Source organism: Chenopodium quinoa, unplaced genomic scaffold (assembly GCF_001683475.1).
Source record: "Chenopodium quinoa cultivar QQ74 unplaced genomic scaffold, ASM168347v1, whole genome shotgun sequence".
Lineage (NCBI taxonomy): Eukaryota > Viridiplantae > Streptophyta > Magnoliopsida > Caryophyllales > Amaranthaceae > Chenopodium > Chenopodium quinoa.
Window position 1 is genome coordinate 3,444,713 of NW_018743331.1, and position 20,727 is coordinate 3,465,439.

At 35.7% G+C, this 20,727-nt stretch overlaps 1 protein-coding gene across 2 annotated transcripts; it reads right to left on the reverse strand.

Moving 5' to 3' along the window:
• Window positions 1–2,698: 2,698 nt before the first annotated feature.
• Window positions 2,699–11,401, reverse strand: LOC110737770 (transcription activator GLK1-like). 2 transcript variants are annotated; one of them, XM_021918116.1, is made up of 5 exons: window positions 10,254–11,401; window positions 9,839–9,979; window positions 8,307–8,675; window positions 3,864–3,986; window positions 2,699–3,199 (listed from the first exon to the last, which is right to left on the reverse strand). In XM_021918116.1, the coding sequence occupies exons 1-5, from the start codon at window positions 10,842–10,844 to the stop codon at window positions 3,017–3,019; spliced, it is 1,407 nt and encodes a 468-aa protein (XP_021773808.1). In that variant the 5' UTR covers window positions 10,845–11,401; the 3' UTR covers window positions 2,699–3,016. The 2 variants fall into 2 exon arrangements, with proteins under 2 accessions (XP_021773808.1, XP_021773809.1); XM_021918117.1 differs by having other exon boundaries at window positions 8,307–8,657; window positions 10,254–11,394.
• Window positions 11,402–20,727: the final 9,326 nt, after the last annotated feature.

Genomic DNA, 20,727 nt, shown 5'->3' on the forward strand with positions numbered 1-20,727 from the left:
TTGTTGCTACCAACCACAGTGTGTGTCGTATGAATTGCTTTTAAAGGGGATAAATGCCTAACATTCATGTCAAATGCACCTTCACCAATCTTAGCACAACTATCTGCAACAACTATGTCTTCTATACCCTCCTCCTCCATATCTGCAACAACTATGTCTTCTATACCCTCATCCTCCATATCGACGTTACTCCTAAACTTAACTCCACGACCCCTATCACCAACACCAACCTCATTGCCCCTTATAACGCTTAATTTTCCATGTCCAAATTATCAGTCTCCATTATCATACCCTCTAATTCCATCACAAACAATTCCCCCTTCATATACAAAACATAACAACAACATAATTATGATACATATTAACACAATCAGCTTAGTAACAAGGCATAATGAATACAACACATGAACATTTTTAGCACAGAAATTATTTCACCCTTGATCGCACAAACCAATTGAACAACCAACAAAGTAGTACAACCAATTTTCTAATATTAAGAGAAATCAATCAACACGTTAGCACAAGACTACAAACCATTTTCACAATTTATAAATTGCATTTTAAACAAAATGAATACAGAAGGATTGAACCTCATAATCCCATTACGTACAAAATTATTTTGATTTCTATCGCAATTATGATTTCAATTTCATGAAATGTTTTTTGCATCACACATAAATAAGAACAAATCAAAACCCTAGAACAGAAATTACGAATGGAATGAAGCGACGAACAAACAAATTAGACAACTTAACTAACCTGTTACTTCAATGGAATTAGACAACTTCACTAACCGATTATTTCATCTAGTCTGGAATCTCTACAAGTTTCAGAGAGAGCGCCATTGATACAGAGGAAAAAGACCAGAACCTTTTGATAAAGAGGAGAGAGATTGTGTGAAATATTTACCATCTGCTTAAACAGGAAATTGTTTACTAAGCTAACGCCATCCCACATTACTCAAACAACTTGACACATAAGTTGTCCCCATGAAATCCCAATCAGCAACACAGGAAGGTAAAAACATGAAATTAATTTCCAAAATGTCATTATGAGAAACACAAAACGTTTCTCACAATGAGGAACTGGGGTGCCTTCTAAAACAAGTGCATAAAAGCAAATAAGCATGGCAAAATATAGCAAGTAGTAGCAATATTTGACAATGTTAAAGCAAGCATAATAAGCAATAATGTGGTTAATGTTAGAATATTGCTATCAAGATAATCAAGGATGGAGTCCTTCATCAGGCCACCATCAAAGAAAAGGGCATTCAAGCATGATGCCTCTACTTTGACTTTTACTCTCAAGGCATTAGAAAATTCTAGCCTTGAGGGAGAGGAAGATTTGGACATTAATATGTGCACATATATATTCAAGCATGATATAATTGCATAATGATTGCTTAAATTAGCTTCTAAAATACAAGATCCTAGCTCTTCAAAGGATTGCCTTTGTTGATAGCTGCTCTTTGGATAAAAGAATTGAAAATTTTAAATGATAGATTATGAAAAACAAATATTTGTTGAGAGCAGCTTAGCAAATTTTTCAACCCTTTAAAATAAGGCAAATTAGTGGGTATCTATAGAAAAATAGGGCTACAACTAAGCACGCCAGGTTGTGCACACGGGATGCAAGTGACTCCAACTATCACATGGCTTTTGCATGGTGCGTTGAAAGTACTTGCACCTACAACTTGCAGGGACTTACGGCACATGCCACATGCATGGCCGTGTACCGGGCGCACAGACATGCTCTAGGAGCACCATAGGTGTGTCTGGAACACACACATAAGTGGCAGCTCCTTATTCTCTTTAGGCCTGCTTGGAGGCTAAGGGAAGGGGTATCTAAGAAGGTTCCGAACGTTGCTTTGGGTTTGGGTTAAGACAACTTATTTTGTGTTTCCAAAGTGTGAATGGTTGTTTATTGTTTGACTTTGGGGTTTGCAGGTTTGACTTAAGTTTATGGGCTTCAAACTAAATTAAGGCTTTCGGTGATTTTAGCAGAGCACGCAGCTACTCAAAAGAACAGAGCCTAAAAATTAGGAGATCAATTTAGGCACGCATTAGAAACTTAACATCGTATGTAATTGGTCGCTGAGCCCACTTGTTTAGCAAGTGGTGATTTCGTCATCAGGCGCTAAAGGGGAATAATACACCTTTTAGATGTCTACACTAAGTCAAATCTGCAAATTCTTACGTGCTCTCAAGCATATTCACAAAAGTTAATTAAGATAGTAGATAGCACAACACTCAATATCAATCTAAGAGCATGCATGCGTACATTATTGTCCTTTTTTAAATCCCTCAGCTAAGGAAGCAAGGATGTCGGAGAAGTGTTGGCGCATAGACCCTATGCGATTTGTATGCAAATAGGATGACATTTTTGTAAATAATGGGAACCTGAGAAAAAACCACTGGTGGAAAATATGATGGCAAAGATTATCACTACATGCATAGTAGTACATAAAAAGTACTATTCAGACAACGAACTTATACTTTAATGGTACATTATATGTGCATCATAATGTACCACTAGTTGTATCATTAAGAGAGAAAAAATGTACCACCAAACCCCAAATCGCCCTCCTATGTGCATGCGAAATACATAGACCATGTGCGCTTAGATACACTCAAGGATGCCCGTCAATACATTGTCCTTATATTTAGAGAGAGAAAGATAGAGCAAAGAAATTTACAAATTAGAAGAACAAAGATAATCCATTGAGATATGCAAATGCCTCATAATATTACAAAATTTATTCACAAATAATAAAACTCATACAATGGAGAGTCCACTAGACAATTTGTTGTAACACACAAACCATTTTATCAGTTGTTGCACGGACGAACCAAAGATGCTGCCTACGTAGAAAGTGACAACTGATCGAGGGTAATGCATGTAATAAAAAGAGGAACATGTGCTAATAGATGGAGATCATCTATCTACACGCATGATATGTCGTCAAATTGGGGGTATTTTTGTTGTGTTTCTTTTGCGCACCTTCGTACGTATATTATTATTGAACCAAAAAGTAAGGTGTTGCGATATTTGATGCACAAGAAGGTGGTATCTTTGGAATGCCTTGACGCTGAAGTTCCACCATAACACTGTCCATGGATGGAGGTTTTAAGCCTATGGGAAGCGGCAGCCACGGTTTTGCTAAAACGTCTCCAATGGCTGAATCTATACTCTCCTTCGACTGTTTAATTTTATCATGTAAACCAGAACACTTGTTAGAGTGATCAAACATGATAAATTGATGTAAAGACTCGTAGGCAAAATCAGCAAACAATTTAATAATTAATGATTTACATAATTTAGTTTATACATAGAAATAGAGATGCAAACATTTATTAGTACAAGTACGTTAGTATTGTTTAGTCAATAAGTTGATCGAGCATAAAATAACTTAAAACTTTGGGTTGAAAAGAATGAGACTTTTTTTTAAAAGGTTAAAGAGAAGGATCGTGACCAAACTTTAACATCGTACTAGTAGATAATTTATCAATCATTTAGAGTTATATCTATTGAACTAAACATACAAGTGGTATATAGTATCATGACTACATACACTAACACCAATTAAAATTATCCTACTATTACGGGTATGCTTGTCGGAATATTTTGATTCATTTAAACACATTTTTCTTGTTTTCTGTTTTTTGTTTTAAAAAAAACAAAAAATTGAAAACAAAACACGATGGCAAACAAGCAATAAATTATTGGTTTTATGTTGTTAAAATATGCCAATTTTTTGCTTATTTGGACCGCGTTATTAAGAAATTTTGATATATATCTTTCAACATTTAACGTGACATCGTACTATTTAAGAGTAAGCAAAAAACAATGATATAGATGCACACCGGATGAAGGTCAAATGAAGAGTGGGGCCCAGACTGCGTCGCTGGCGGTGACCGGAGGCCTTGTTGATCTGATCTGTACATTGTGTGTGATGGAATCCCTTGAACTGGTGCTACTCCGACTCTCTGCGTACAAAAAAGGGTTAATTATTTCTTTCAAATATTAACATCATACAAATTACATTGCCTATATATATTCCAGCTTGTACGAGAATAATCCATAGAATGATGTTGAATATTCAAACAATATGCTAAATCTATTTTTTTTTTTTTTAAAAAAAAAAAAAAATCTTATAACTTGTGGTTGAAAAATCGGGACCATTAAGTTAAAATTGACTTTTTGTTCGTATATATTAAGCCTGCATGTAAACAAAATTTGAAAATAACCATTTAGTTTTTATTTATTTATTTATTTTTACATTTTTTTTATTTTATTTTTATTTTTATGCACAACATAATTTATCATATTTCTCGTTATCACATCTCGTCTAAAGGTAAGTAGGTGTAAATATTATAGAGTAAAGCCCTGTTCACTTCACCTTACAAAAATAATATTCATTAAAAATAATTTTAGTTTAATAGAAATAAGTTCAATGCTGAAAATTTTACAGTAGTCATTTGAAATATGACTACCATAATGTTTTCATGATTATATAGTTCATAATTGACATAATTTTTTCCAAGTAATTAATTATATTACTTTATTTTAGGTATAAAATAGTATTATCAATTTTTTTTTTATTTATCAAATTTTTAGTTTCATTTATGTAATTTATTCTTATTTTATAGTTTCTTGTAAAAATATTTATTTTATGTTGGAAAAAAAAATTCAAAAAGTATATTTTCATTGTAGATATAAGAAGACTAATTGTGACTATTTTATAAGGTGAAAAAAATGAACCAATCATATTGTATATCATTAAAATAATACGGAAGTCATTTTTCAAATGAATACTGTAAAAACATCCGTTCAGTTCACTAAAAATGAGTAATTGTAACGAAGAAATATAATAGACAATCAGTAAAATTAATAAAATTAATTTCAGTTCTGTAAAAATAATTTCACTTCAGCAAAAATAAGGTGAAGTGAACGGAGCTCAAGAGGGGTAAGTTAATGTTAGTACAAAAAAAAGTTTGTTGTACAAAGTATATGCTTAAAACGTTAAGCGATGACAAAAAAATAATAAATATATTAAAAACATTATGAAGCAAAGGTAATATAAATGAGAAAATTTTTAATTATTTTTTTTTTTACAAAAATAAAAGACTTATTTATATTAACAGGCTATAGCCAAACTATTTACATCTTATGTGCATTTATTTTTATATTAACAGTGCATATTTTTCATACTTTTTTCTTAATATTTTAAAACTACAAAATGTGAAACTTTTTTCTAAATCTCAAATAAGACTTGCATATATTCAAACAAAATATACAAATTTTTATATTTTCTAGAAAATCAGAATATTAATTTAGCCCGAATTTTTTTTACATTTATATACTTCCTCCATATTTTTTATACTTACAAGTTACAACACTTTCCTAAAATGAAAATATCACAACATTTACAACAAACTATTATTGATTTTTTTTTTTGGTTGAAATTTGTAATATTATCCTTATTTTAAGCTCACAGCCCACTAAATTATTCTTCTAACAATCTCTCACCTCCATTTTAAGAGAATTATATCATGTGAGACCCACTTTTCTTAAATGCTGTGAAAAAGTATGTGTTGTAAGTATTAAAAAACGGATGAAGTATTTTATTTTAAAAAAAAAGGCGGTATGCTCATGCATTTTTCTCAATTTAAGAATCTTCTAATTGGATATATAAAAGAGTGAAATAATTATAAGGAGAAAGAGAAGGAAGTACATGCTATTTCCTATTTTTTTTGTTAGGCTTATTTTACTTTCTTTAATCTTGGCTTATCTCTATTATCTCATCCTCTATAACTTAGTTCAACTTTTTTTATCACACAATCTCATCTGTTTACATTCCGCATTCTTACTTTATTCTATTTCTTAAACCTAACTTATAATTTTACCAGTCGCTAAAATTAAGAATTGATGTAAAATAAACATATTGGCAAGCACATTTATATGCCCGTTGTATACAAAACCATCAATAAAAAAACAACAATAAAATTGGTTATTTACTGATGGCTAAAATTAAAAGTTTCGGTAAATAAATAAAAAAAATAAATAAATGTAGACAAGCACACAAGGTAACAAGGGTAGAAAAAAAAGTAGTTGATGAGGTGTTAGTCCTGTTACTGTTGGTGGCGTGGATAGCAGGGCGGTGATGGGGTCACCAGACTCACCACACACATCAACTCAATATGCCGTTTTAGGGTGAGGGACAATGATAGAGACTCCCACACGAGACTTGGATTTATTCTAACACATTATTGGAACTGGATATTGTTCCACTTTCTTCTTATTCCTAGAAAGGCATATAAAGTTAGGAAGATTATTTATTTTCTTTTAAGACTCTACCTTAACTTGTTAAAAAAAAAAATAATCTTGATTGTCTATAAATAGATTTATATCTCGGCGAGATTGCATTATAAAAAATAATAACCTAGTGAAACAACATAATGATGCTCGATTGACTTCTCATTAGTCCTTTTGTGTTATTTTTGAAACTAGATAAACTGTGTGTGTTGTTAAATGTCTTCATTCTATTTATATAACTAGGGTGGCTAACGCACGCATTCCACGTGCCATATGTAGCCTTGTTCGAGGAGCTTTTTTAGTTATTGGTTAATAAGGAAAAATATTTAAACAAATATTTTAGGGGTATAAATGTTTGCACATTATTTTAAATAGTTAAAAAAAAACATAATTAACATTAATAAAGGCAAATACAAAAAAAAAAAAAAAAAAATTAATGAAGGCAAAATTGAAACTTGTATATATTAACTGAGGGTAAACATGCATTTAAATACAAGGATATAATTGACAACACATTATTCATAAGAGTAATCTTTTACTTTTTATAAGGTAGAGAAGGACTTACATAAAACATGCTTGATATAGATTCTTCACATATAAAACCTTTGGATGATATGCACCGAGTATGTAGATAATATAACTTTGTACATGTGAGTTAGTACTTAGTACTAATTGTTGTATAAAATTCCTAAAAACTTTATTGTACTAATACACTCTTCCATTATGAACTTGTGGAGTTGTGCTTAGCCAAATTTTTTTCTTTTATATCTTAATTTTTACTTTTTCTGTTTCTTTTTAGTTGACACGTTTCTTTAGTCATGTTTGTCAATGCATAAATTCAACCGTCCATATCTTTAATTATCGATAAGTAAAAATTATAAAAAGTTAATATTTTAAAAATAAATATCGTGACGAATCTAATAAGATCCCACATGACTATATTTTTTATTACGTATAAATCACAAAACACGGTTAAAAGGAAGTGTGTGAATAGTGTTAAAGTCAAAACGTGTCAACTAAAAAAAAACAGGGGTAGTATAACATTAATAATAACAATGATAATTATTATATATCCGGTGATTAATTCTAAATTATGTACATCAAAATTTAATAATGAATCATAGTCTATAATATATAAGTCTTTTAATTCAATATAAAGCAAATTTGTTCAAATCAAGTAACATATTCTCTCTAATTTAATTTTACCTTACTTTATCGAACATGAATTTAGAAAATTCTTTTAGCTTATACCCCATGATTGGTAAAAGTTCCTCTAGTCCTTGGGATAAATTAAATATAAAATTATAAATTCGTGGGCTCAACAATTTGCATTAGAAAACGAGTTTAAACTTTAACTTATAAATACAAATATTAGAGTATTTTTAAAATATCTTTTTCTTAAAATATTTTAAAGATTTTCTAACAGTTAAAACCATTTGGGTATGCACATATGAGCTGGCCACATACATTGGTGAAAAAAGAGTAAATACCACCTTATAACCTAGAGGAATAATTACTCTTATTATTATCAATTGATATTCATATGATACCCCTCTAGGCTTTTAAGCAGATTATAGAATTTTTATAATTATTTTTTTTGTAATAAGTAGCTTAAATATTTAAATAACTTTATGAAAATCAAACTTTACTCCTTTTTTTTTTTTTGTTCTATCTAAAGAATATTTTTAACATCAAATTCTATATATTCTTTGCATTATAATTAATTTAATTTTTAGATAATGTTGTGTAATATGACATGCCCATATAGGCATGTAGCCCTCTCCACGCTCTTAAAATTTACTCATATTTTTTGTTTTTTAAAAGCGAATTTATTCTTATATAGATAGTTTGAATCCTCCGTTTTTTCCATTAAATTGTTTTATATAAAAAAAAAAAATTATTTTAATTTATGGGGTACAATCTAAACAAATGAGGTCTATGCATGTATCAAGAAAAAAAAAAATTAAAACAAAAAAAAAAAAATAGCTTACACGTTGGTGAGCTGAATGCCAAAATGATGGATCCGCTGGCGGTGGTGGATGTGGAGGAGGTGCCCATGTTGGTGGTAGCGGCGTAGTTGAAGGAGCAACTTGTTTAGGCCACAAATGCAACCTTGCTTGAGGATTCATAGTTGGATGACCCCATACATGTAGTGGCCTAAAAGGCGAGTGCATAGTCGTTGTCATTGGAGGAAAACCCATTGTTGGTGGATACCATGGGCTTATGTTTGCACCACCTTTGCCGGCACCTCCCATCGCGACGCCATACATTTGTCGCTTTTGGGTCCAACTCGCTGCCTCGGCCTCCCTTGCTAGCAAATGCTTCCGATGTGATCGATATTTCTGAGAATCATGCATACACTGATTTATTTTTTAGAATGTTACAAATAGATAATTAGAATAATACAAATGGATAAATAAAGATGTGAGATAGTTGTAATATAATTATATAAATATTGGCTTTGTTATAGTAATATAACTAAGTTAGTTCCCGTGCCATGCACGGTAATTTTCAATAATCATTATTAAACTACGATTATAATTAGTTTTTTTTATAAACATTCTATATATATAGTTGACAAATTTTGATTATAATAAAGGATTACAAAAGATATGTTAGATATAAAATGATGTAGAATGATTAAAATTATGATAATAACTTTTTTATAGCTATATAAATATTTGTGTTAAACATATGTCAAATCTTTTTTTATTTTAAGTAATTATATTGTATAAGATTAGGGAATTATTTTTTATAAGATTTGTTTCTTTAATTGAATTTCATTCAGCAAAAAAAAAAAAAAAAAAAAAAAAAAAAATTAAGGACATACCGGAAGATGACATGTGTCATTACTTGTGTGTCTTTTAGTATATTGTTATTGATTTCATAGTTTCTTTGTAAAAATAAAAGTGATTGATTATAGAATTTTGTGAATATTGATGTTTAACTAAGATACGAATAAAATAATAACAACCCAAAACTAATGGAACCCTAATAATCATATTATTGCTAGTTAGGTTTTATATAAAATTCACTACATAATCTTGTATATAGCCATGTGTATGAATAGATTATTTCATTTACAACAAGGTCAAGTGTATCCTATAAAGTACAAATTGAATTGAAATTGTTCATCAACAATTAAAATTTTGCACAAATATCAAGAACAAAAATGGAAGTATATGAGCAATATGACAATACAATAATTGCCAAGATTTTGTTCCATTCATCAAAAGTAAAATCACCCAGACACCCATATAGGATACTAAGAAAATTCCAGTCACATCTATCACATAATCTTACAAATGTTAGCATTTAATAATACAGTAAAAAAAAAGGAAAAAAAAACACACACACACAAAAAATTGGTTTTAAAAATCCCAACTTTAGACCCATTTGCTCTTATTAACAGTTTGTTGACATATTAGGATCGATAAAAGAAAATACTCTCTAAGGTTAGATTATTAAAATTTATTGCGAAGTTGAAATTTATAAAATATACGGAGTACAGAAAAATAAGAACCTGTAAATGGCTGGCTATGTTATGGCGAGTAAGACAGTCAATTCCCATAAGCTCTAAAATCCTCGAAGGGACTGCCTTATCAACTCCTAGTTGCTCCACCGCTTGCACGAATCTTCTATGAAGTTCCGGTGTCCAATCCACCTAGTAACAATCACTGATTTATGCAATGCTTCTAGTTTGTGATTAATTAAGAGTTCTGGTTCATTACTTCCAAAATAATCTCAACTATCAATTATTTCAGAATAATCCAAACTAGCTATGAGTCCGACTTTTCAAAATAATAGTCCCGTGAACTATTATTTTGAAAAGATCGACAATAGTCTGTGTAATAAATTTAAGATAAGTTATGTTGGCTGTTTTGTACTAATACATACATACATATTTATTACACATATACTCATTTATAATTTAGTACCTTTGTTTTTCGCTTCCCTTGATGATTGTTGTTATTATTAACCCCGGATTTGGAGCTCGAGGATGATGATTTCTTCATGTTATTACTCTCTTTCGAGGATGAAATCGTTGTTGTTGTAGACTCCGACTTAACATCCTTCTTGCCCTCGATCCCCTCCTTTTCCGATGTCCTCAATCCACGACCATCATGGTCTTTTTCCATAACCTCCATCGACGTCTCAAGTACTTCACTAACATCATTGTTACCATAGTTACCTTCATAACTAGCCTCAAATGAAGCTATGTTACCATCATCATTAGGACTAATAATGTTCTCAACAGACATAGCTGACGACGAGTTATTAAACTCGGATGATTCGTCTTCCCCGGTACTAATGGAGAAGTCTGCCAATAACTCCGGATCCATTTCAAGATCTGGCAGCACATCACCATCGTGCATGCCCATAAACAACTCATCGAAATCGATGCTATCGAGCAGATTTGTACCGGAGAAGTCCGGGAAATCGTCCGTTCCCATCGAGAAATTCGCCTCCATCGTACCTCCTTTGTTGTTGCCATCTTTGTTACTCCTTAGGGGTGATATTGCAAGCATTACAAAGCCTCCCTAGGCCACTTACTTACCCTCGAATATTAATAATTAATCTAGATAAGGCTAATTAATAATAAACTATATAATAATAATAATAATAATAATAATATAATCGAAGATATAATAAAATATGTGTAGGGTTATAATTTAATTATATGTGACAGTTTAATTTATGTATAGCAATAGTATTAGTACGAAGTATATTTAATGAACATTGACGACTTGATTATAAGGTTTTCGATTTAAGGGAGGACGAAGAAGGAGATGAAGAAATCGACCGAGTGTCAATTGGTAGTGATGGTGAGATGAAGGAGAGTAGACAAAGAAGGGGAGTGTGTTTGTGCGAAGGAAAATGGATGATGGTCACAACTTGTGAGTTAGAGGTTTATTCAAAATCTCTATTTAAGATTTTGTATTTATGTTTTTGTTTTGGCATTGATATATATCAGTGTTTATTTTGGTACTATTAGACTTGTGGACTGCTATTTCTTGCATTTATTTAAAATCTTCAAGTGGCCCTTCAAAGTTTAGAGTAACGTCACACACTCACACCTGTTTTTACATGTTAAAGAATGTGTGTAGTACGAAGAAGATTTATACAAGTAAAAGGTATGGTAAAAAAAGAAAAATCATACCATATATGTTTCAAAATCTGCAACTCTCTCTTTAAATATAAGGATTTTTTTGTCTGAAATTACATAATAAAATCCAAATTTTGTGAGAAACTACCTTATAAAAAAATGCTGTAAGAAACTACCTAATTAAGGTAAAATGTTGTAAAAAAAATACCTAAGAAAAGGTAAAATGTTGTAGAATATTACCTATACCAGATTTCCATTGTTGACCGACCTCAAAACACAGTCGAAACCGCCGCTTTCATTCCCAAAACCAACACAACTTGCTTAAAATCGCCTTCACCACGCCTAAACCACCTTCCAACCCCAAAACTACCACCTCTAACTCCCAAAACCACCATCACGAAGCACTAATTTACCCTCACCAACTCTGAATATCCTCCAACCACCCCGAAAATAACCTTACCACCTTGAAAACCAACCCTCACGATGGTTTCAGGTGTGTTTTGAGGTGGATCAACGTCGTGAAATTAAGTCAACGGTGTGAATTTGGTCAAAGGTAATATCTTACAACATTTTACCTTTTATTAGATAGTTTCTTACAACATTTTTTTTATTATGCAGTTTCTCGCATAATTTAGGTTTTATTAGGTAGTTTCTCACAAAAATTCCTAAAAATAATGTCCCAATTTGTCGATCACTTGCACTATTTCTATATACCACTTTAATTAATGTTTATGCTTATAAAATTGGAAAAACTCATTTTAATAATCCCAAATTTGCCCAATTTACTTTAAATAATCTCAACTTTAATTTATTCTTTATCCCAACTTTCACTTATGTTTTCTTTCTTCAATCCCGATTATCGGTAAACTGAAGAAAAGGTTAAATTTTTTAAAGACACATTATTTGCCACGTGCTGCATGTTAATTAGTTGGGGAAGGGGTGGTTTTGGTGGTGGGACCATGGGGCTGGGGAAGGGGTGACCACAAACGGTGGTTGGTGGCTTGAATTTTAGTTATTTATTTTTTGGACCAATCACGACCTCACATGTGTCACACAACCTAGAATAACAGGCTGTTGACTTTAGTTGATCGATTTGAGATTGTTAAAAGAAAATGCAACTGAAAGTTAAGATTATTACAGAATAATTGAAAGTTGGAATTATTTAAAATAAATTGGGCAAAGTTGAAATTATAAAAATAAAGTCAAACATAATCATATGCATGCATGGATGCTAGTTAGAATTTGTTTTTTTTTTTCCCTTTTTTTTTAACTTGTATATTATATAACTTTTATCATTTATACTTATTTATAGTTAAAGGTACTATTGATTACACTTATAATTTGTACCTAAAGGCCAGAAGGTTGAGGTCGAACTAGAAATCCTACCTTAGCTCCTAGTTCCGTATAGATAGGAAGTCGACCCACTGGGTTAGCTCAACGTAAAGAAAGCTCTTGACATATGTACTAAATAAAAGGAAAATTTAACAGGAATAATCCAACCTTTTGTCCGTTCTCCCATATTAATCCCACATTTTGATTATTCCTCATTAATCCAACATTTGCCCCCCTTCTTCCCATATCACACCTTGCAGGTCACCTTACCCTTTCAATCGGTTATCCATCCACGTGGCACTTCCTAATTGGTTAATTTTTTATTTTTAATTTAAAAAAATATATTTAATTAAAAATAATAAAAAATGAAAAAAAAAAAAATCTCTGAACTCCTTCCCCTTTTTCCTTCCCTAACCTTTCTCACTCTTTCTCCCTCTTCATTCGCCCTTCCTGATTACAACCACCGTCACCCCGCCCCCACGCCGCCCCGCCGTTAACCCTCCCATTACCTCGCGGCTACACCCAACCCACCCCTTCTCGTTATTGTCGCTGCTACGTCCTCTCTTTTTTCTTCTCTTTTTGTTTCAATTCACCACCACCATTAAAGTTTTCAAGTGTGAGGTTTTGATGGTTAAATTTAACCATGATAACTCTAGATCTAGTGTTTTCAAGGTTAAATTTAACTAAATAAAACCATAATAGAAGTTTTGAAAGGTAAGTGTGGCGTTTTTCGGGGTGGTTTGGGGTTTTAAATTTGTGTGTGATTTGGAGTTTGCAGTGGTTGTGTTGTGGTTCGTGCCTTCGTGGTTAGTGAGGTGGTGAGGTTCGTGGTGTTGATAGGTTTTGGTGGGTGTGGGTTATAGCTTGTGGTGGTTGTGGTTCGTGGCGGCAAGGAATGGTGAATCTGGTGATGGTGTGTTGAGGTTGGTGGGTAAGGAAGGGGAAGGGAGGTGAGGTGTTAAACTGGTAATGGAGAGGAGAGGAGAGAGAATGAAGCTAAAGAGAAGGGTTGGTGGAGGTGGGTTGGTGGGTTTCGGCTAGGTCAGGTTAGTGGTTTTGAGCCTAGGTAGGAGTGCGGGAAGGGTTTCGGGTCTGGGTTTGGGTAAGTGGGTTAAGTGGTGGCGGAGGTGGTGGTGGTGGCTAAGTTGCGGGTGATTGCAAGAAGGTGGCACGTGGCTGGCTAGTTGGTTGATAGGGAAATGAGGGAGTAGTGGGACGGCTTGTTTGACGGGGAAATAGGGTAGGTAGACGGTGAAGTGAGGTGGTGGCGGGAAGGTGTAGTTGTGGCTGTTTTGGTGCTAGTGGTGGCCAAAGGTGTAGTGGTGGTTGTTTTTGGTGTAAGGTGGTCAAGGGTGGTGAACGGAGGTGGAGCTTTGGGTGGTGGTAATGGAGGAGGATGATGGCAAATAGTAAGAGGAAGGAGAGGGAAAGGGATGACCCATTGTTTAGGTAACCGGTCATTTGGTTTCATTTTGGGAAGAAGGGGGGCAAAGGTTGGATTAATGAGGAATAATTAAAAGGTGGGATTAATATGGGAGAGCGGACAAAAGGTTGGATTATTCCTGTTAAATTTTCCTAAATAAAATGAGCCATTTAATTTAACACCGATGAAGTTGGCTTTTCAAAAATTAAAATCATATATATAAATAAATAAATATAAAGATGCATACAAGTTAAATGGGATTCTTTCAAAAACTAAAATATTAGAATATTACTAGTAAATAAGAAAATAAAAATGGATAAAAATATGGAAAAATTGCCCACAATAATCCGACCTTTGTTTCATCCGCCCAAAATAATCTCGATTACCTTTCAATTAATTTTTAATAATCCGACTTTTAATGTCAATCTTCTTAAAATGGTCCCAAGTGACCTATAATCGGTTGAGGAGGTAATTTTTTTTTTTTAAGTTTAATTTTCACGTGTCACCACTTGATTGGTAAAAAAAAAAAATATCAATCAAAATTTAAAAAAAAAAGGTAAAATCTAATTTTTACAAAAAACCCACCACCTAAGCCACACCACTTGAGCCACCACCATCCTTACCTAACCGTACCCCACTCCCACTTGACCGTACCTAACCGGAACTCCACCCCAAGCCCGAAACCGACTGCGTCGACTGGTCCCAAGGCAAGAAGGCACCAACCCTAAGCCCATTCGAAACCCCACCAACATAGATTTCAAGAAACGGGGTGGTTGAAGGAAAGAGGGGGTAGGGGTGCACCGCGCTGGGGTCTGGCAGCCGGAGATACGACGCAGGGGAGCCGGGAAACCGGCGGCGGAGATGGGGCGGCAGGGAAGGTAGCTTGGGCTGGTGGAGTGGTTTTTCAAATAATTAATTTTTGTTTAAATTTCTGTATAAAAAAATTAAACTTTTTTTATCTTTTTATTTTATTTTTTTAACCAATCACACCGACAAGTGTCATCTAACTTATATAACAAGTTAGATAACCGGTTGGTACCATTTAAAGCGGATTGACATTAAAGGTCGGATTATTAAAAAATAATTGAAAGATGAAATTATTTTGGACGGATGAGGGAAAGGTCGAATTATTCTGAACAATTTTATCTAAAAATATACTCGTGTACTTATGTACTTTAGTGGATACAAATTTATTGACATTAATAGCCGGCAACAATAATAACGATGCTACAGGATCGTGAAGCTGCTTTCATAGTACTTATTTGTATTACATTTATTTTATTTTATTTATTGTTGCTGTTAATTTACTCTCATTTTTTCAAAGAATTTGAACTTGTATTATCATTTTCTTCTACAAAAATTAAGATTCATATGAAGAACCTTTGAATCAAGTTGACTGGCAGAATGATATGGAGGGGAAAAACTGGGGAAGTAAGAAGCCTATTTCAAAGGCTGTCGTTAAATATAAGGGGATGATATGAACATAAGTATACAACTTAGAACTTATTTTAACAACTTATTTTGGGTAATTTCAAACAAAAAAAGTTCAGATCCATATAAAAATAACTCAAATAAATTCAAATAGATTAAAACCTTTACACCAAAGTAAATTTAAATAAGTTCAAACAAAATAATTGAAATATAAATAAAATATCTTAATAGCCTTAAGATGAGCCTTGTTGCCTAAAAGCTTTTTCTTATCTTTAATAATTTTAAGTAGTGAATGGAATAGCGTAGACCTGATCAAGTATGGCCCGGCCCAGCCCGGCCCGATTTTGGGCGAGCTTTGGGCAAAAATTTTCGGCCCGAAATCGGGTTGGGCCCGGCCCGATTTTTTTTTTGGGCGGGTTTGGGAATGCGTTTTAAAGCATATTTAGTTGATTTTTTAGGCCCGGCCCGAAAAGCCAGCACGGCCCGACCACTTTGGGCGTGTTTGGGCACAAAAAAATTGGCCCGAAGCTTGGCCCGGTCCGGCCCGAGAAGTGGGCAAATTTTTTTAGCTTCGGCCCGGCCCGCCCAATGATTACCTCTAGAATAGCGTAATTAACCTGCAAAGTAGCTCAAAGTGGTCATTAAGGGAATTTCTAGGGACTTATCCCATAAAAAGCTAGCGTTTGAGTCCAATTCAGTCATTTAATTGGACCGGTTCAAAGGATTTAATTACAAAAGCGCAAAGAGGTTCAACTCTCTAATACATGCCAAGTCAGTCAAGCCCAATCAGCATGGCAAACCCATCTGACTTGCGGCCCAGTTCACCCATTGAGCAAGGTATAAAAGCCTTCAATTGTCTCTTCTTACATTCATTCAAGACAAGCCTCAAGCAATTAACTCTCTTGCATAGTCTTCTCTCTCAAGACACTGAACTGACTTTAGCATCAGAGGGGCATTCCTCGGCACAACCCCCGAGGCTAGTTTACGAGTATTTGCTGTGCAGGAAATCCTCGGCCCAGTCTCCACTTGGACTGAGAACAATCTTCTCCCACCAAAAATGGACTGCCAAAGGTCCTATAGTTTTCATACCGAAACAATTTGGCGTCGTCTATGGGGAAGATACATCTAGGGGTGGCAAACGGATCAGGTCGGGTCGGGTTCGTGTTCGGGTCACCTAGTTTCGGGTCAGGTGACCCCCAACCCGAACCTGATCCATTTAAGTTTTCGGGTTGAAAATCCCAACCCGAACCTGATATTTTCAGGTTCGGGTCAACCCGAAAATGACCTGATTCGACTTTTTTTTTTTTTTTTTTTTTCCGTTCGAATTTTTTTAACATATTATACACAACATTCCTTGAATCCTTCTAGATCTATCAAACATTAAACCCAGAAAAATATTCAAACAAAAAACCCAGAAAACAATACAAACAAATCGCAAAAAAAAAAAAAGCAAAAAAAACCAGAAAAAAATATGTAAAAAATCAGAATAACTAGATCGATGAAGAATAGGCGATTATCAGTAACAAAATGTATATACTTACATTATAATTTCATCAAAAAATAATTATAATCAGAAATTTGAGAAAAATAAAACTAGATCTACAATCTAACCTAAATTTAAACTAGATCTAAAGTACAACAAACACAACAATAGATGGTGACAGTGACGGTGGTCGGTCGGGCTTGCTGTGACAGTGATGGTGTCGGTGGCTAGCTTACTCACGTGACATTGTTGACTTGCTCGCGTGAAGAGAGAGAGAAATAGGAGCTTTTAAGGATTATTCGAATATAAAGAACAAAATTCACAAAAATCAGAGAAGAGAAGTTCAAATTCGGATTTTCTTGATGAATTGAAGCATTCTAGAGGAAGATAGAGAAGGAGAAGAGAATGGATGAAGAGAGATATAGAAGGAGAAGAGAACGAATGAGAAGAGATAAGGAGAAGAAAGAAAGAGAAAATATAGGTGACGGCTTGTGAGAGTGAAAATGAGTTAGGGTTTATGCTTAAAGATTTGGGCTTGGGTAGGTAGTAGTCTTTTTTTTTTTTTTTTTTTTGTTTTTGTTTTTAATTTTCGGGTTGAAATTTTCAACCTTAACCTAACCCATTTAATTTCGGGTCGGGTTCGTGTCAACCCATTTAAGTTTTCGGGTCAAAAATCTCAACCCAAACCCGCTATTTTCAGGTCGGGTTCGGGTCGGGTTTTCGGGTCGAGTCAGTTTTTGCCACCCCTAGATACATCAAAACAAGCCAAAAATCAACCAATCTTAGCAAGAAAATGACTAAGAGTGATAAAAGTGCCAAGAGTACTAAGAAGAACGATCCTTCCTCTTCGAGAAGAGATCTAATCACGGTGAGAAGGAATCCGTCTATTCCACCATCATCGGAACCTTCTTCCTCTTCTTCGAAAGTTCCCTATTCCCCGGAAAAGGTAGCATCAGAGAAGACACCATCCCATCATACTCGCACGCCGACAAGCACGTCTCGGCCGAGTCAATCAAACGCAAAGAGACCTCCTCGTCGAAGCTTACATTCTCGGTCTCAACCGAGAACAACTCCTCAAACGGGACCCTCCACGGAGGAAGTGGAAAGATCCGTCGCGGTCTTCATGGACTTCATGAAGGCCCAAGGAGGCAACTTTTCACCAGCACCCCGTGATCACTCACCTCTTTCGCCAAGAAACCTGAGAAGAAGGACTGGCCAAGAGGAGAGTGGACGGGCTACATCCTTTAAGGAGCTCAGGGATAAGTGGGCGGAGGACACATGGAGAACGGAGCGGGAAAGGAAGAAGAACCCTCAGTTCTTTGACAATTCCAAAACCCGGAACTCCCAAAGCTACAGAAGCAGCAATACCACCTCTGCGTGGCAAGAGCATGCTCGCCTAAACGTTCATGAACGTCTTGGCTCAAGGGAGATGAGCGTGCATAGTCGCGTCACCTACCTAGAGGGAACCGAGCCCTACCCCAAGTCGTGTAAGCCGAGGACGAAAACCACTTCAACCTCTCTAAGAGGGAGGAGCGAGGTCCCGTCGGCTAGACGCAAAGAGAAGGCCGTAATGGTCCCTACCAGCTCACCCTTCCAAAGCCGGATATTGGAAGAGCATGTGCCAACGGTGAAAATCCCAGCGCACGTCACTTACGACGGTACTTCGGACCCGAAGGACCACATTGCCTCTTACGAGGGGCACATGTACCTTAATCCCAGGTCCGAGGCCACCTGGTGTAAGTACTTCCCAACCACTCTCAAGGGGGTTGCGCAAGCATGGATCACCAAGGGCTAGCCGTTTTCGTATTGCGGAACGGCCTGCAAGCTGGAAAGTTCCTGGACTTCATGTTCATGCATCCACTGCTGACCTTGGAGGAAGCTCTAGATGCTTCGGATAAATACATCCAGGCCGAAGAATGGAACAAGACCAAATCCCAGTCCCAATCCGGGACTAGGAAAGCAAAAGGACAACAGTACGAAGGCCAGGGCCGCGAAGAAAGGAAGGCGAAAGCCTCAGAACCGTCCTCGGCACCTGAGCCGAAGAAAGAAAAGACCCCCCATACGGGGAGATATGAATCATACACTCCTCTCGCCCTTCCACGTGCTAAAATTTACAGCATTACTAAGGACAAGGGGAGGTATAAGAAGCCGAGGCCACTCCCACTGTGGCATCAGCAGAAAGGCAAGGACCGATGGTGTGAGTTCCATGAATCTCCTGGACATCATACCGAGAACTGCCTCCTGTTGAAAGATCAGATCGAGGATATGGTCTGAAAGGGCTACTTGAAAAAAAATCTCGCGGATCGTCGCGAAGAGAAAAGAGCCGAAAAAGATCCTCGACAAGATCTAGATTTCCTCCGTAAAAAGGACAAGCCGCAAGGCAAAGAAAATCCGGTTATCCTTGTCATTTTCGGAGGAACCTGCTCTCGGAATGCATTAAAACGCCACTTGAGGGGCTAGACCCATTAAGTGAATCATGCTGACATCCGAGCACCCCAGTCTTCGGTGCCGAACATCCTGTTCACAGCCGAAGACTACCGGGGGGTGGCATACCCCCATGATGACCCTTTGGTAATTGTAACGGGCATCGCAAACCACAACGTTTGGCGAACTCTTGTCGATGGTGGTAGTGGTGCGAATATCCTCTTTCGGGGAACATTCGACCAAATAAGGTTGGAGACCAAGAACTTGACTCTAGTACCTTTCCCGGTATTTGGATTCAATGGTTCTTCAACGTATCCTGATGGGAAAATTTTTCTTCCTGTCACCATCGGCAAGGGCCGAGTAGCCCGGAACATCATGCCGAGTTCTTAGTCGTGGGTGCTCCGTCCATATACAACATGATTGTGGGGAGACCCCACATTCACAAAAATCAAGGAGTTGTCTTGACGTACCATCAGATCATGATCTATGTTTCGGACGAGGGACACTCCGAAAGAATTCAGGGCAGCGAAAAGGAGGCTCAAAGATACAACCACCTCAAACCATTCAAAAGTCGCCGAGGCGACCGGGATGATGAGGAAGAAAGAGAAAAAGATCGATGCACAAAAAAGCCTACAGGCTTAAGTGATTCGGCCCAAGGCACCCCAACAAAAGAAAAATCTTAGGGGAAAGAAAAGGTTGGTTCGTCATCTAAGCTGAAAGACTTAGAATATCAGCCAAAATCTGGGAAGCCTACTAATATTGATAGCAGGCCAGATCGTGAAGATTCTAGCGCCAAAGCCATGGAATTGGACCATCAGACTGAATCAATAGAGTTGACCAAAGAAGATACTGAAAAATGTGTCAGCATCGGGCTCAGACTTGATCCGAGCGTCCGCGTTAAACTTATCTAACTCTTTTGGGACAAAAAAGATGTGTTCGCTTTCTCGGCAGCAGACATGCCCGGGATTGACCCGAACCTCATCTCTTACAAGCTTAATGTCGACCCCACGTATCGACCAGTTAAGCAAACAAAACGGAATTACTCCGCAAATAAGAATCAAGACATCGCAGCTGAGGTCAAAAAACTTCTGGATGCAGGTTTAATTGAACCTTGTTAATATCCAGAATGGTTTTCTAATGTGGTGATGGTTCAGAAGGCAAATATCACTTGGAGAATGTGCGTTGACTTCACGGATCTAAATAGGGCCTGTC

Excerpts from the sequence above, each read along its gene's own strand:
- LOC110737770 (XM_021918116.1), bottom strand. The coding sequence starts at position 10,844 with ATGCTTGCAATATCACCCCTAAGGAGTAACAAAGATGGCAACAACAAA. Across the intron at positions 8,676-9,838 it reads ACATAGCCAGCCATTTACAG|TGTATGCATGATTCTCAGAA; the intron begins GTTCTTATTTTT and ends AAAATAAATCAG. Across the intron at positions 3,200-3,863 it reads CTTCATTTGACCTTCATCCG|TCGAAGGAGAGTATAGATTC; the intron begins GTGTGCATCTAT and ends AAAATTAAACAG.